This window comes from Stegodyphus dumicola, chromosome 6 (assembly GCF_044657685.1).
Source record: "Stegodyphus dumicola isolate Sdum_Otavi_A_Nest chromosome 6, ASM4465768v1".
NCBI classification, from domain to species: domain Eukaryota; kingdom Metazoa; phylum Arthropoda; class Arachnida; order Araneae; family Eresidae; genus Stegodyphus; species Stegodyphus dumicola.
The window spans coordinates 59436052-59450226 of NC_140773.1; the positions used below are offsets into that span (position 1 = coordinate 59436052).

Consider the following 14175-nt stretch of genomic DNA (forward strand, 5'->3'; position numbering starts at 1 on the left):
AGCAATAGTTTTTTTCTATCTTTGTTTTCTTCCTAGAATCTTCAAAGAATAGGGAATAAAACTGTTTCGGCTTCCTAAAGAGAAGCACGTTTGCACACTGTTATACTTTTACAGATAACACAGATTTTGTTTGAAGGATCATCACTTATGTTGGACCCTCTGAGGGTTATGACCGGCTTTATCCGGTCATCAGATTTTTGCTACTTAGCATACTATATTAGCTTATAATATAAGATATTTTGCTTTCTTACTTTCTCTAATAATGTAAATATCATCTTAATGAGTGTAGGTTTATGAAAATAAGACTAAAATAAGTAATTCTGCAAGCTCAATTAATAAATGCTGTTTAAATACCGGTATTCATGACAGATCTAAAGTCCTGCGCTGCTCTAAGGGTTAAATCATAGATGCCTCTTTCTGTTTCTCCCCCCTCCCCTCAAAAAATACCCTCATTTTGAGAGCTTTTAATTGGGTTCTCTCTCTACAAACTCACTGTCAAAACTTGTTCAGCTTCTTTCTCTACAAATCACTCGAGAAACTTTAAAGGATAGAGACTCGTTTGAAAGAAATAACTCTGTTTTCAAAAGATTTTTTATTCTAGATTAAGAGATTTTTATCATCTAAAAATTTGTATTCCCAAAATGGAGTTACAAAAATCTTTAGAATTTAAAGCACTTAATTTTCTCCTGAAATAGTAATAATAATAATAAAAGCAAGTCTTATTAGTAAATTGGGTGATTAAAAGATAAGTAGTTTTAGAAAGTGTAAAGTATGTTTCAATATTTTTATATTTATTTTATTGTTGTCACTATTTAGATACATTTTTACATAAAATTACAAAATATGATGAATTTTTGTCTCCATCCTTATCATTTCGATATAAACAGGCTCATTATATGCCACTACTTATCATTTCTACTGACCTTTGAAATTCTGTTAAACACAGTTTTATACTTTTTAATCTATTGAGCAGAAAAATAATTAAAATAATATTAAAACAAATTATATATGACTTTACCTTTCTCTAAAGGTATATATTTTAAAGCAATGATATATGAAAGGGAGAGGCGATGCTGCCACAATACACATTATAAAGTGACACATCAAAAACATTGTAGAAAATCATATTTAGTATAGTAAATTTTTTTATTATTCTTTTAAAAGTGGGCAAAGGTTTGGTCTCATAATTCATACAAATTTCAAGTTACTATAAACAGTAGATTTTTATTATAGCAATTTAAATTTATTGGATAGGTACTATTACTACTAATAATAATTATAATAAATTGGAATTAAAAATAATCACCCAAAATTAGTAATAACGTCATATAATGAGAATAAACTTAATCTGGAAGATTACCTTTTGACCTATTTGATAATGCAAAGATAAAAATCCTGAATTAATTTGAACACTAATGGAAGATGCAAGTGACAAATATGTAAAATGGCTTGAACATTGGATTAAAAAAATAAGTAAAGTTATTTAGATGTGGCAAAGCACACGACAGCCATCTGCCTAAATGGGAGGAATGCCACCATGACAGACCTTCTAAGGGAAAAAAGCGCGTATTCATATTGCACAAGGGAAGAAACGTTAAAAACACCCATGCGGTCTATCTGTTCACCTGAGTTCAAACCCTGGTTCAAATTACTGGTATTCTTGAATAGGCTACTATTAGATGTTGTTCCCTTATCATAAACACATACGTATGCAAAATTTCAAGAAAACAGTCTTAGCAGAAGTAACTCAAAACTTGATTAAAATATGATGCAGACATGTAAATGAGTAGAGGCAAACAGCTTAATTGTTGTTTGTAACGTTTCCCAGTGATGGCTTTGTAGGGCCGGAGTAGCTCATAATAGATCATTCCGAGCTGATCTCACCAGATGCACAGTATTAACTTCTTGTCATGGATATTCAGTTTGGCCGTTGAAGATTTTTGATGCTTAGCCCGGCTTACTCCACGATTTTCTGCTCTTTGGGTTGTCGTAGTAGATCCATTATTCGTCCCCCGTTACGATTCGATGCAAAACCCTCTTCCGATTTCGCTTTTGGAGCAGTTGTTCACACGTGAAAAAATGGCGTTCGACGTCTCTTGGCTTAAGTTCATACGGAACTAAATTTCCTTGTTTTTGCACCATACCCATGGCCTTGGGACGCTTTGAAATCTCTTGTTGAGTCACTCTCAAGGTTTCTGCGAGCTTCGCTTGAGTTTGGCATGAATCTTGGTCCAATAACCTCTTCAACTCATCGTCATCAAACTTTACTGGCCATACGTTTTTATTGATGGAGCCCCATTTGCATCACACAGCAATCGATGTCCATCAGCTGCACTTTTCTTCAAATTAAAACAAAAAAGAAGCTCTTCCCGCAAACTTTGTTAGTACAAAGGTTGACATGGGTTGAGCACAAAGAAAGTTTATTGTTTTCACTTCAACGAAATGAAAAAGACTGATTTTTAGAGGGAAATGCAAGTGCCTTAACATGAATATAGTTACAAAATTGCCCGATAGGATTTAATACAAGTAACGTCATCTTATGTAAATCTCTCAAAACTTATTTGTACACTCATAAAGGTAAATGAAATTTAAGCTTAGAACAGTAGGTATAGATTCTTGAAATTTTTGGGATCTAGTGCGTGTAAGTTATTAACCATCTAGAAATTTAGTTAGTGGGTAGTACATAATTATACATACTCAATAAAATGCTGAAGAGAAAAGTGTTTCATGAAAAAGTACAAATGGTTAAACATTATGTGAGATAATGAAAGGCAATCTAAAAAAGTGTAAACCTTAGTATTTCTATTACTAAACTGTTTGTCCATCAAGATTCCTGCAAGGAGTGTGACGTGCATGATGGTATGAAATCGTTCATAATGTACCAAGTTTTTGTAGCAATGTGAATTTAATTTTAAAAATTTAATTAGATGATCGTAAGGTTGTCTCATATTGTTAGATCTTAGAATCTAAAACCTTGATACTTTGATACTATTGTTATTATTCTGGCATACAGCGGGGAACTTCTGTCCTTGCTGTTTCCAGATTCCTGAGTGAATCACGGGTCTGACGTCTGAGGAAGTCCGTAAATAGTATCCTCCAGATGAGGTTTATGCTGAAGTGGGAAAAACGTTGAAGCCCATTGCTTTCTACAAGAAAATGCTAATACTGGACGGAGCTGTAGAAGGGGCTGTGGTCAGAAGTCTAATGTCATGAAAGGATGTGGCCTGCTAGCCAAAGTCGTTAAAGACCTTAGTTTGCAATTATTTAAGTACTGGTGGAGAAAATGTAATGCGCGTTGTGTTAATTATCCAGTTATTATGATTTTGATCTTTATTATGACCTTTTCCTCACCATAGAGCAAATTAGCTTTCAAATTATACAATCTGAGGATTTTAAATTGTAAAGACAGAGAATTTCTGGCACTCATGTTGTCCTGTTAGAATTTCGCCAGCTTTATCTAGAAGTACTTATCCTGGATTTTGCATTCTCGTGCAGCCTAGAATTTAAACTTAACGCTGGTGAAAGTAATTGAGTCAGCTTGTAGCTTACGTTATTGAATGTGTAATCTCTGATTATGTTGCCAAAGTTAATTTACTTGACTGTCAATGTTTAATATACATCCCCACAAGTTGTGGCTTTTTCCCGCAGCATAATTCACGCCTGTTATGTTAAAAGTTCAGATTAAATAAAAAGGTTATTTGTAGAAATTTATCATATTATTTCAGATACAGTGATAGCTCACTGAGAGCGCACAGAGTAGGAAGTGTTATACATTGCTAAGCACTCAGGCTATGAATCATTGCCATACAAAATGAAATTTATTATATGAATGTCAAACTCAAAAATTTCAGAAAACCAAGATAGTTTGCTTTCCAATCCTATTTTGAGAGCATGCAGTAGAAATTTTGACTGCTAGTGCATCCCTGAATCCATGTGAATCATGTGATACTCCAAACCTTGAGATTTTTTAACATGAAATAAGACATCAGAATTGGCAGTTATGTGCTTGACGTGCACTTCATCTCGATCGTACTTGTGCTTACCTTTGAATCCTTATTACTTGCAAACATACGTAATATGACAACACAATCAATGAAGGATCAATCATGATGCCATGAACTCGCAACAGTTTCATGGCATCATGATAACTGGGGATCATTGATGGCGTTCATGGTACAGTTAATGTGTTGAAAAAGAACTGTTTACTTAAGAAGACAAAAGAAATCATATTTCTTGATTAAATATCCTTAACACTGAAAAAAAAATACAAAAGTTCAGTCTGTATAATAGTGCTTAAAAATACATAAAGTATAAATTAATGTTACTCAAATGTATTTTAACCGAAAGTTTCTTATATTAAGGAAACGTTAAGAACAAATTTTTATAATCAAATAATTCTAGCAAACAATACTACTTTTAATACATACATTAGGAATTATTAGATAGTTTTACATAGCTTTTAAATAGTATAAATAGCTCTTTAAAATTCAAATTTTTATTAAATACATATTATATAAAGTTCACAACAGAATTCTTTAGTTTTGGTATTGCATGGAGTGTTTATATTAAAAAAGAAATCTTTCTTACCAGGTAAGATATGCATATATCTATTTTTCTCTTGATTTTCCAACAAATAAGCAGCTTGCATATCTTTGTACAATAAATGCGGACATAATTCATTTAGCATCTACGGAAAAATATAGGGAATCGTTAAATGATGGACAGAAACTTATCTTTTCCCGTGAGGGGAGCGGGAGCTGTTGAATTTAAATCAAGCAAATTGTAACATGTCATTAAAATTAATCTAATAATAATCATATTTACAATTTAAATTCTTTTTATAAAATATCATTTGCTATCCATATATTTTGCATATTATTTGATTTAAAGAACTATGATGTTTTTAACAATAACAGTATTAATTTATATATAAGTTTGTTAGCACCAGATAGGCTATTAGTCTCGATCACCACTTCTGTGTCTTTATCACTTTTCGAATCAAAAGCTCATTATATATACACATGCAGAAATTGGTCACCCCTATGCTATAAAATAGCGAATACAATTGATGTTATTGTAAATTTTCATCAATATTTAAATTCTATTAATGACATTTATTATGCTTCTCGAGAATGGATGCTTAAGACATTAAAACATTTTTATTATCAAATGCTTACCTTTCAGATGATGATAATGATGACTCTATTACGTTTATAACTTATCCTCAATTTGTATCACTTTTAAAATATCACTAATAACTTATCCTCACTTTTGCAGTGTATTACTTAGTACATAACTCATGCACGCTTATAATGCTAAAGAAACCATGTTTTTTAATGTTTCCTTTTCAGATAATAATGTATATCGCTTATAATGCTAATATGTAATACGCACGCAGACACGCACATATATGTACATATATATCCACTGGTGTGACTTTAAAATCTGAATCTTTTGACTTTTCTTGCTTGTTCTCATTAATTTTATTTATTAATTTTTTAATTGAATATAATGCTGTTAAATAATTTAAGCATTAATGAGAAAATTAAAATATTTACGTTTTTCACTTGAAACAAAAATTTTAAATGAAAAATAAAGAACCAGAAATACATAGTACAAAGTCTGAAATCAAGACTTATCAGGACTTCAGGCATTTTGGATTTGGGACTTTTCTAGATATAAGATCATCAGGTTAAATCTAGTAAGATGATATGTAGAAGTTATAAATTTAAAAATATGAAATAGTGGTTTATGAAATAATGAAGCATTTATGATCTCAAGGAAATCAAAATTTACAGAGAAAGCTGAATATTTATTTCTTTGCTTTATTAAGCATTTTTCTTTCAATCTAAGTTGATTAAGTTGCTTCATTTTTTATGCTTATATTTTATAGATAGGCATAATTTTTTTCTCAGTTACAATGTTCCACTGTTCAAGTTTTGTAACTGCGTGTCGAGAATTCCTACTAAATTGTCAATCAAGATGTTTTTATTCTCAAATAACCAATCTGTTATTTTCTTCACTATTGGTAATATTTTTTGAATTTAGAACTAAACAGATTTCTCCACTCATTAGTTGACTTATGGTTGGGGCATTATTATTGCAATAAAAAAAAATTCTGTTACATAATCTTCATTTACTACAAGCTCTTCGCATATTCCATTAACTGGAAAATTTCACTTTTTGTTTGCGATATCCAAAAATTTTCAAATTTACAGCTGACATCATTATCAAGCTTAACTAGCATCTGCTATACACTATTGGTGATGTATCATGAGATTGGCAACTAGAGACACGTTATTCACTGAATTTTTCTCTTGCTTCTATTGTGTGCTGTGGAAGTCAGGCCAGAATTACATTAGTTGTTTATTATACGTTATTGTTTCTTGCACGTGCTTAAGGCTTATCTGAGTCCTAAATAAAAACATTCCTACATATACTCAAGGGTTATCTGAACAACAACAAACCAGTTGTTATTAATTCAAAACAGTACAAAAGGTAATCTTTAGCCTATGAATATCATTAACAAAATCTACTTTTTGTATACGGAAAGAAATTTCTGTTAAATTTCTCCTCGTCAGCACACTCAACACTTTTCAGTACAGTTAGCTGAAGTCTATAATCATTACCATTCTCTCATCATCAAGTTAACATAAAATGTTATCCTGCTGTTTGGTAGTTAATGAGTAATATTTTAAAAATGCTTTACATATCACTGTGTGAGTAATTTTTTCCTGTGCCACATGTTGATAGCTATGCGGGGGTGAAAGCAAAATACACTGGTGAAGTAAATTAAGAGAATTTGCATGTTTTATCGAATTGCATGAAAAGAACTGAACTGAAGGAAAAACCACTGCTTCTAGATAAAAATGCAAATCTTGCACGGCCAATACGTAAGCATACACGTGTGCGTAGGCGAAGCCAGCAGAAAAACAGGCTTTATAAGCGCGTGTAGGGTAAGACGAATTGCGTTCGCTAGCCCATCTCGGCGAATTTCTTGGTGTTATCTTGCAGCACTCGGTTAAATTCTCATCGGGACAGTAAAAATGAGTAACCACCAACGTTTAGATGATGGAATGAGGTGGCGAATTGTGGGGAGGCTAGAGGCAGGCCATTTGCAAATCCAGATATGCAGAGAAGTTTAATTTACGCCCAGTGTAACCTATGGAAACTGTTCCAGAAACTGAATCCATCGAGAGAAAGTCTAAACAAGGTCGTCCAAGAGCCACAACGGCCAGAGAAGATCTATATTTCTCCATTTTAGCAAAGCGTAACAGAGAGGCTCTCTCGAGATTTGTAAAGCAGCCACAGGGCCACGTGTAACAAGGGTGACTGTTTCCAAAAAACTGAATGAGAGAGGGTTGTTTGCCAGAAGATCGGCTGTTTGCGTCTCGCTCACGTCTACGGACAGGAGAGTCCGATTAGCATGGAGCAGGCAGCATAGTGATTGGAATACGGAGCAATGGGTGACCGTTCTGTTCACCGACGAATCCCGTTTTAGCCTAAACACCGATTCTTGCCGTACTTACATATGGAGAGAGCCAGGGGCACACTACCTACCCTCCAATGTCCGCGAAATCAACAATTATAGCGGTGGCGGTGTAATTGTCTGGGCAGGCATCATGTTGGATGGCCGCACACCTCTCCACGTCTCTGACAGAGGTTGTGTGACTGGTGTGAGGTATAGGGATGAGGATATTGGAGCCCTATGTTCGCCTTTTCCGGAGTGCAGTGGGTTCCGAGTTCATCTTAAGAACGATATCGCGAGGCCACTTAGAGCTCTTCTGATCGACGAATTTGTCGGGAGTGAGGATATTCGCCGGATGGATTGGCCAGCCAGGTCTCCAGACCTCAACTCTGGGGAGGGCAATTGTAACTCGCAACCCCCTCTGATAACCATCCAGGAATTAAAAACAGCGGGGCTGAATGAGTGGGACCAATTGCCACAGGCACTGATACAGGCCACAGGCCTTATTTCCAGTATGACATCACGCTGAGAGAATTGTATGGCTGTAAGAGGGGACCATACCCCTATTAACCCCTTTCTTTTGTGTCTTCTGCAACCGCTGTTTCAGACCTTCAGACTCCCATGAGTGTTACACGCGAACATGTGTGTAACACTCATGAGACTCTATTATAACTGTTGAATGTTTATTTTGTTTGTATTGTGGTGTAGTGGCCGAAACCGCTACGCAAACCCTGGGTTGTGACACAGGGTTGAAATGCACTTCTAACTCAATTTTTAACAATAACATGAATTTTAATAAGATGAAAACCTTAACAGTTGCATATCTTGACAGTATGGGACTTGGACATATTTTGTCCTGTAATTTCAGAATTTTTTTACAGGAAAAATGCTCCAACGCATTTATACACGAGGAATGATCGTTCTTAGCAGGCCAACATGCACATAGCTCTAAATAGGAAAGTTTTTCTTTCTTCTCAGGAAACCACCTTATATATCTCCCTGTGTTTTCTTGCGCTGAACTCTCAGGGGGAGGGGGAATGATTCTTTCACTCATACAAAGCAAAGTGTCCATCTCCTGACCCTGATGAAAAGACTTTTTTATCTCTTTGTCCAACTGGAGTAACCTTTGAGGATGCAACCGGAATCATTAACAAAGGCACAGGATTTCACCACTGATGAAAATTATTGCACTCTGAAATCACTCATCCCAGACAAAGAACCTTTATGGCACCTTATCACAGTATTATATCAACCTATGTTCACACCAAATTTTATTAAAAACTGTCCCGTAGTTCTGGAGATCGGAGATCAAATATGAAAATTTTCTTAATTTATTTCACCAGCGTATAATAATGATGATACATTCCTTTGGCGTCAGGGGGATATAAATCATTCAGTAGGTGTAAAATTAATGATTTTCCGATGTGGAATATTTGAATTTGAGACGTATGTCAAACAAAAAGGCGGATACGAAGCTAAATTATTGATTATACAAATTTATGATAATAAATGATTGTTTCTTCAATATGGGGATATTTTATTTAATGTCAAAATGAAATTAAGAATCAGGAGTATTATGAAAAAATATCAAATGAGCATTTTTTTTAAAAGTTCAGTAGCCTGAAAGTGTAGATTTTAGATCATTCAGGATATTGGATGTCTGGCCTTTGTACTGTATTAAATTTATATTTTTGATATTTTTAAATAATATGCATGTGAATTGCTACAAAAATGTATTAAAATTTATTTTATTTTGTTAAAATGTGCATAAGTGCAATTTTGTTTTTAAAATGAAACTATGACTTTAAAAACTAACTTCCAAATGATGATTAGTTTCCCTTCCTTTGAGAGTTACTTGAAAATACAAGATCAAGCATTTTCAATCATAAAAAAATAAACAAAAACATTTGAAACATATTTTAATGCATACAAATGTTTACTTAAATGACAAAAAATTTAAATAATAAGTGAAAACTATTTTTAATATATTTCTCCTTCATTTCCTGTTTCAATACAACCCACTTGAAATATGAGCTAAAATTTTCTCTTCTTCAAAATTTTCAGTTTATGTGGCTATGTTCACTATATATACAGCTAGTAAACTAACATTTGTTCATAAAAGTATCTCATAGAATTCATGAATATCTTCTTAAGATGCTTTAAAAAACAATATTTCAAAAAAGTTCTGCTCTGGAAGTTAATAAACTTGAAAAGGCCTAAGGTGCTATTTAAATGCTTTTCTTCTTGGTAAATGAAATACACATTTGTCCATAAACTGCTTATGTTTTAAATTGTTTGAGATACACGATATCTCGTTTGAGATAGTACGACAGAAGTTTCAATTATTTATTACTAGAAATAATTTTTGTGATACTATTTAGCAGTCTTTCTCAAAATTGTCATGTTATTCTTATGCATGTAGCTTTGAGTTACATTTTACCTGTACCTCAGCTTTTCAAGTCATAGCTTTTAGTCATATTTTATTGTTATTAATGAGGAAAAGACTTACCTTTATATTAATTACATGAAATTTTCAAGATATTTCAATTTTTCCGAAAACAAAAAGCACATTTGATTATTTTAAGAAAGAAGTTTTTGATTTAAATACCTGAAATTGTTTCTGAAGATGTAAATTTATTTTTTCATTTTGTAATGAATTTCTGTATTCATTTTTAAAAACATCACATTTGATGGAAGTTTGTCCAATGCACAATTCTTCAACTAACGCATAATGCACAAATAAATATTGATCCTGCAAATTAAAAGGAATCAAATGAGTTCATTTAATAAACTGAAATAAAATGCCAGTACATATTATGAATCACACTGAACCAAATGCTTCTTACCAAACTATAATTATGAACAATTTATCTTTTACAATGAAATTGACCTTAAAAATCACATCGAACATCATTTTTGGATAGGAAAAGCTTTGTTATTGAAGCACAAACAAACAAAAAAAAAAAAAAAAAAAAAAAAAAAAAAAAACACGTTATGTTATACATTCAATTATGAGGTTATTATTATTATAATTAGTTATACTACTACCCTATAAAACTGCCATATCAAACAAAGCTTAGGAATAGAGAGGGAAAATATTATTGTCTTGATGATCAAGGATTGATGGCTAGACATAAGTTGCAACATAGGTAAATGAAATCTTTACATCAAATCATCCAGTAAGTTTAAAGGGAGCTTTACTTTCTAATATGAATGACCTTTCCTTCTTTTACTATAAATTGCGTTATATCATGCATTTTTTTAAATTGTCGGACACTTCTTCAAAAGCATCATTCAAATTAAGCATCCTATCACTGAGAACATTGGCCAGAATATAATGCAAATTGTACATCAGTTATCAGTATTAAACTGCAAGAGGTGTGAAAGACATACATATACAAACCTTATATAGGAGTCAAACCACTTAACCAAGCCACTTAACCTAATCTGTGAAGTCCACAAGACAACATAACTTTCTTCTTACATTCTTATGCATTTGATTGACTTAAGTGATTTTAAAAGCTACTCTCCTCATTGAGAATAAATATTTCTTGAGAATCATAGATTTGCTTCTTTTCCAATACATTTATAAAACATGATTTTGAACTCACTTATCCTCATTTTTAGTTACAACTTGTCTAAAATAATACCAACATTTAAGCATACATCTTTTTTCTATACATTATATACATTTAAGCAGGTCAATAAAATTTATTCATGTCTGTCATTATCTTTCTTATTAAATCTATGCCATTAAATTCTGAATGACTGCTGCATTCCGGTAGCAGAGGAGGTTACAGTTCAAGAATAAATGGTTTATAGTGTTCTTTTTTTCTCTCTTTCATCAAACGGTTTCCTTGACATTTGTTATGATCTTAGCTCTGTCAGATTTTTTAGCCTTTTTATATTTCTTTTTAGAAGAATTAAAACTAATATAGTGCTGCATTAATAAAGGAAGATGAAACTACTGTATATTTCACATATTAAAGAATATAATTACTTCAGCTGAAGAAATTGGAAACGATTCCAATTTAAATTAAATTTTTTTCTTCTTTAAATTAATAACTTACATAAAACATTACGAATACACGAATTAAAATAAAAGAAACAGTCAGCTGTAGTTTTAATAAAATAGTTATGATTAAATTTTAAACTAATAATTTACAGAACATAATCTGCTATGGTATTATTTCTGCAATGCTATATTATGCATGGCGTTATAATTCATAATAATAACATTAATTATAAAAATTGAAACATCTCCAGATTAGATTAAAATTAATATAATCCAATAATTTTCATACAAATAATATTATGATACATACAATTTTAATTTAAATAGAATAAAGAGATTAACTTGATTTATACCCAGAGATTACCTTGAATTGCAGGTCCAAGGCACAACATGTTTTAATGATTCAAGGTACGAGTACAAGAGTGTTCATAATATGTTAGGTTTTAAACACAAAACGAACTTTCAGGAACTCAGAGCTATGTTACTTCAAATAAAGGTTTTGCTACAAAAATTAACTATTATTCCTCTAAAAAATTTTAAATCACAACAGAAAATACCTATTTCAGATGCATTAAAATAAGATTCCTTCACTACTAAACAATATTTGTCAAAGATAAAGTACAATAACTTCTCGAATGAGTCTTCCAAAGTAGCAGTTTTCGGGTTACATGCTAGTACAAAAGTACAAAATCAGATCATTGACTTCTCTATTTATTATAATTTAGGAAATATATTAGCAAATGACTAATAGAAAAATTTCAATAGATGTATTAATAAAAAGCATACAGTAAATATAAATTATCTTACAAAATTTTCCACAATATTCATACGCTGCCGTCTCATAGCACATAATTGTTCTAAAGGATCAACATGATTTTCCTTCTGACCCATTTCAATCATGCTGTCTAACAGTATGATAGTTCCTGTACGCCCAATACCTGCACTGTAAATGAAATTACGATTTGAGTCATTTTATGAAGTTAAATACATAATAACTGAAATCTGATATAATTTTAAATTGGTAATAACAACTTTATAACTGAAAACAAAATTAGAAATCATATAAATAAAATTCTTCAAAATACTACTCCTGGTAATTTCTTTTTACATGAAAATTTTGATATTATTCTTTTTGATTTTTAAGCAAATTAAGCCAACTAATGTGATTACATATTTGATCTGTATTAAATGGCCATTAACACAGAGTAGACATGTAACCACATTAGTTAGCTTAATATATGGCAACAAAAGCAGGCAACTGACCGTTTCTTCCAGATTAACAAGTTTAAAATATGCTTCAACTAACAAAAACTGGATTGTAAATAGATTTAAAAATAAATTACAGACAAATGCTGGAGATGACAATGTCTTCTAACAGTTATACCACATATACATAGCAATGGAATGCAAAAGATTGTACTTCAGTAATGAAGGTCTGTTAGAAATCAGAATTTATTTTCTATTTGGGTAACCTTCATGTAAACTAAAAAGTACGTAAAAGCAAGTTATTATAATAAAATTTTTTTACTACATTTATTCACCCTACATCTTTTCTTCTAACTGTAGTTTTAAACCATGCCTCATAAAAGCTTAATTTTTTAAGCAGGAGGAGTTTAAAGACATATGAATAAGAATTATGAATTTTAATTTGCCATGATATTTGTGTGTGTGTGTGTGTGCGTTTACATTACTATGGCATTTGAATTTGAATGCTTGAAATGACACAACTAAAGTCAACTCTACATAAAGCCTTTTTATGGTAAAGCTCATTACTATGTAATAGTACTTCTTTTGCATATGATATAATGATTTGACATTATTTCTTGCAGAAAACACTATGCGCCGCATATTAAACTCACTGGCTAATAAAATCAGCCGCTTATTACATTTAAATTTCCTAGACACAAACAAATATATACTAATCGATAAAAAAAAAACATCGTTTATTTAACTGATCTCTGTCGCTTATAAAACTCAGACAGACCCCCCCCCCCGAAAAAAAAAGAATAAAAACAATTGTTATTCAATACCAGAATATGCTGCTTGTACCTATCAAAGACGTTTGTAGTTTATCGATTTCACTTATCATGGGCCACGACTTATTTATCATTCAGGTATGTCATGCTTCTATAAAAATAGTTGACCAAAATTCTTCTATCTTGTATCTGTGAGCTTTTTTCACATTGGTATTCAGAGATGTAGAATTAAGGTTAACCAAAAACAGTCCTCCAGGGGCATTGTAAATAAGTATGTGTTCTTTTTCAAAAACCAACTCATAAGAGGTGCAACTTGAGCATTCCATCTTTTAAGGTTTACACCTTCAGAATCTTCCGTTTGGAATACATACATTATGTTCACGGAGAGGTTTAAAAAAAAATCATGAAAGGCTTTCTAGTATTGCCATAGAGTAACAGTCTAAATGGAAAGAGAGGGATAACTATAGGCTGAAGAAAAAGAAAAGAAAGTCATGTATCACGAAGTGGCTGATTGAATTGACAGTGCAAGCTTTATGCTGGCTAGAAACAACTGGAAGAAGCAATTTAAAAATTTTTTGCGTGCTTAACCTACCACATGTGGAAAATGACCAAGCAAAAAGAGTTAAACTTGAAGGAAAAGGAATAATTATTAAAAGATCTTGATGTTCTGGGTAAGTGCAGCCAGAGGAAAATTGAAATTAATTGAGAAATTTCCC

General features: G+C 31.9%; 1 protein-coding gene across 1 annotated transcript in view; it reads right to left on the reverse strand.

Annotated features, from left to right (window-relative positions):
• Window positions 1-14175, reverse strand: part of LOC118182766 (receptor-type tyrosine-protein phosphatase T-like) — a 163233-nt gene that overhangs the window by 25065 nt on the left and 123993 nt on the right. Inside the window, exons 30-32 of the mRNA XM_085819657.1 lie at window positions 12291-12426; window positions 10077-10220; window positions 4588-4687 (exon numbers count right to left, since the gene is read on the reverse strand). Coding sequence (XP_085675783.1) covers window positions 4588-4687; window positions 10077-10220; window positions 12291-12426 — 380 coding nt within the window. The remainder of the gene's footprint in view (window positions 1-4587; window positions 4688-10076; window positions 10221-12290; window positions 12427-14175) is intronic.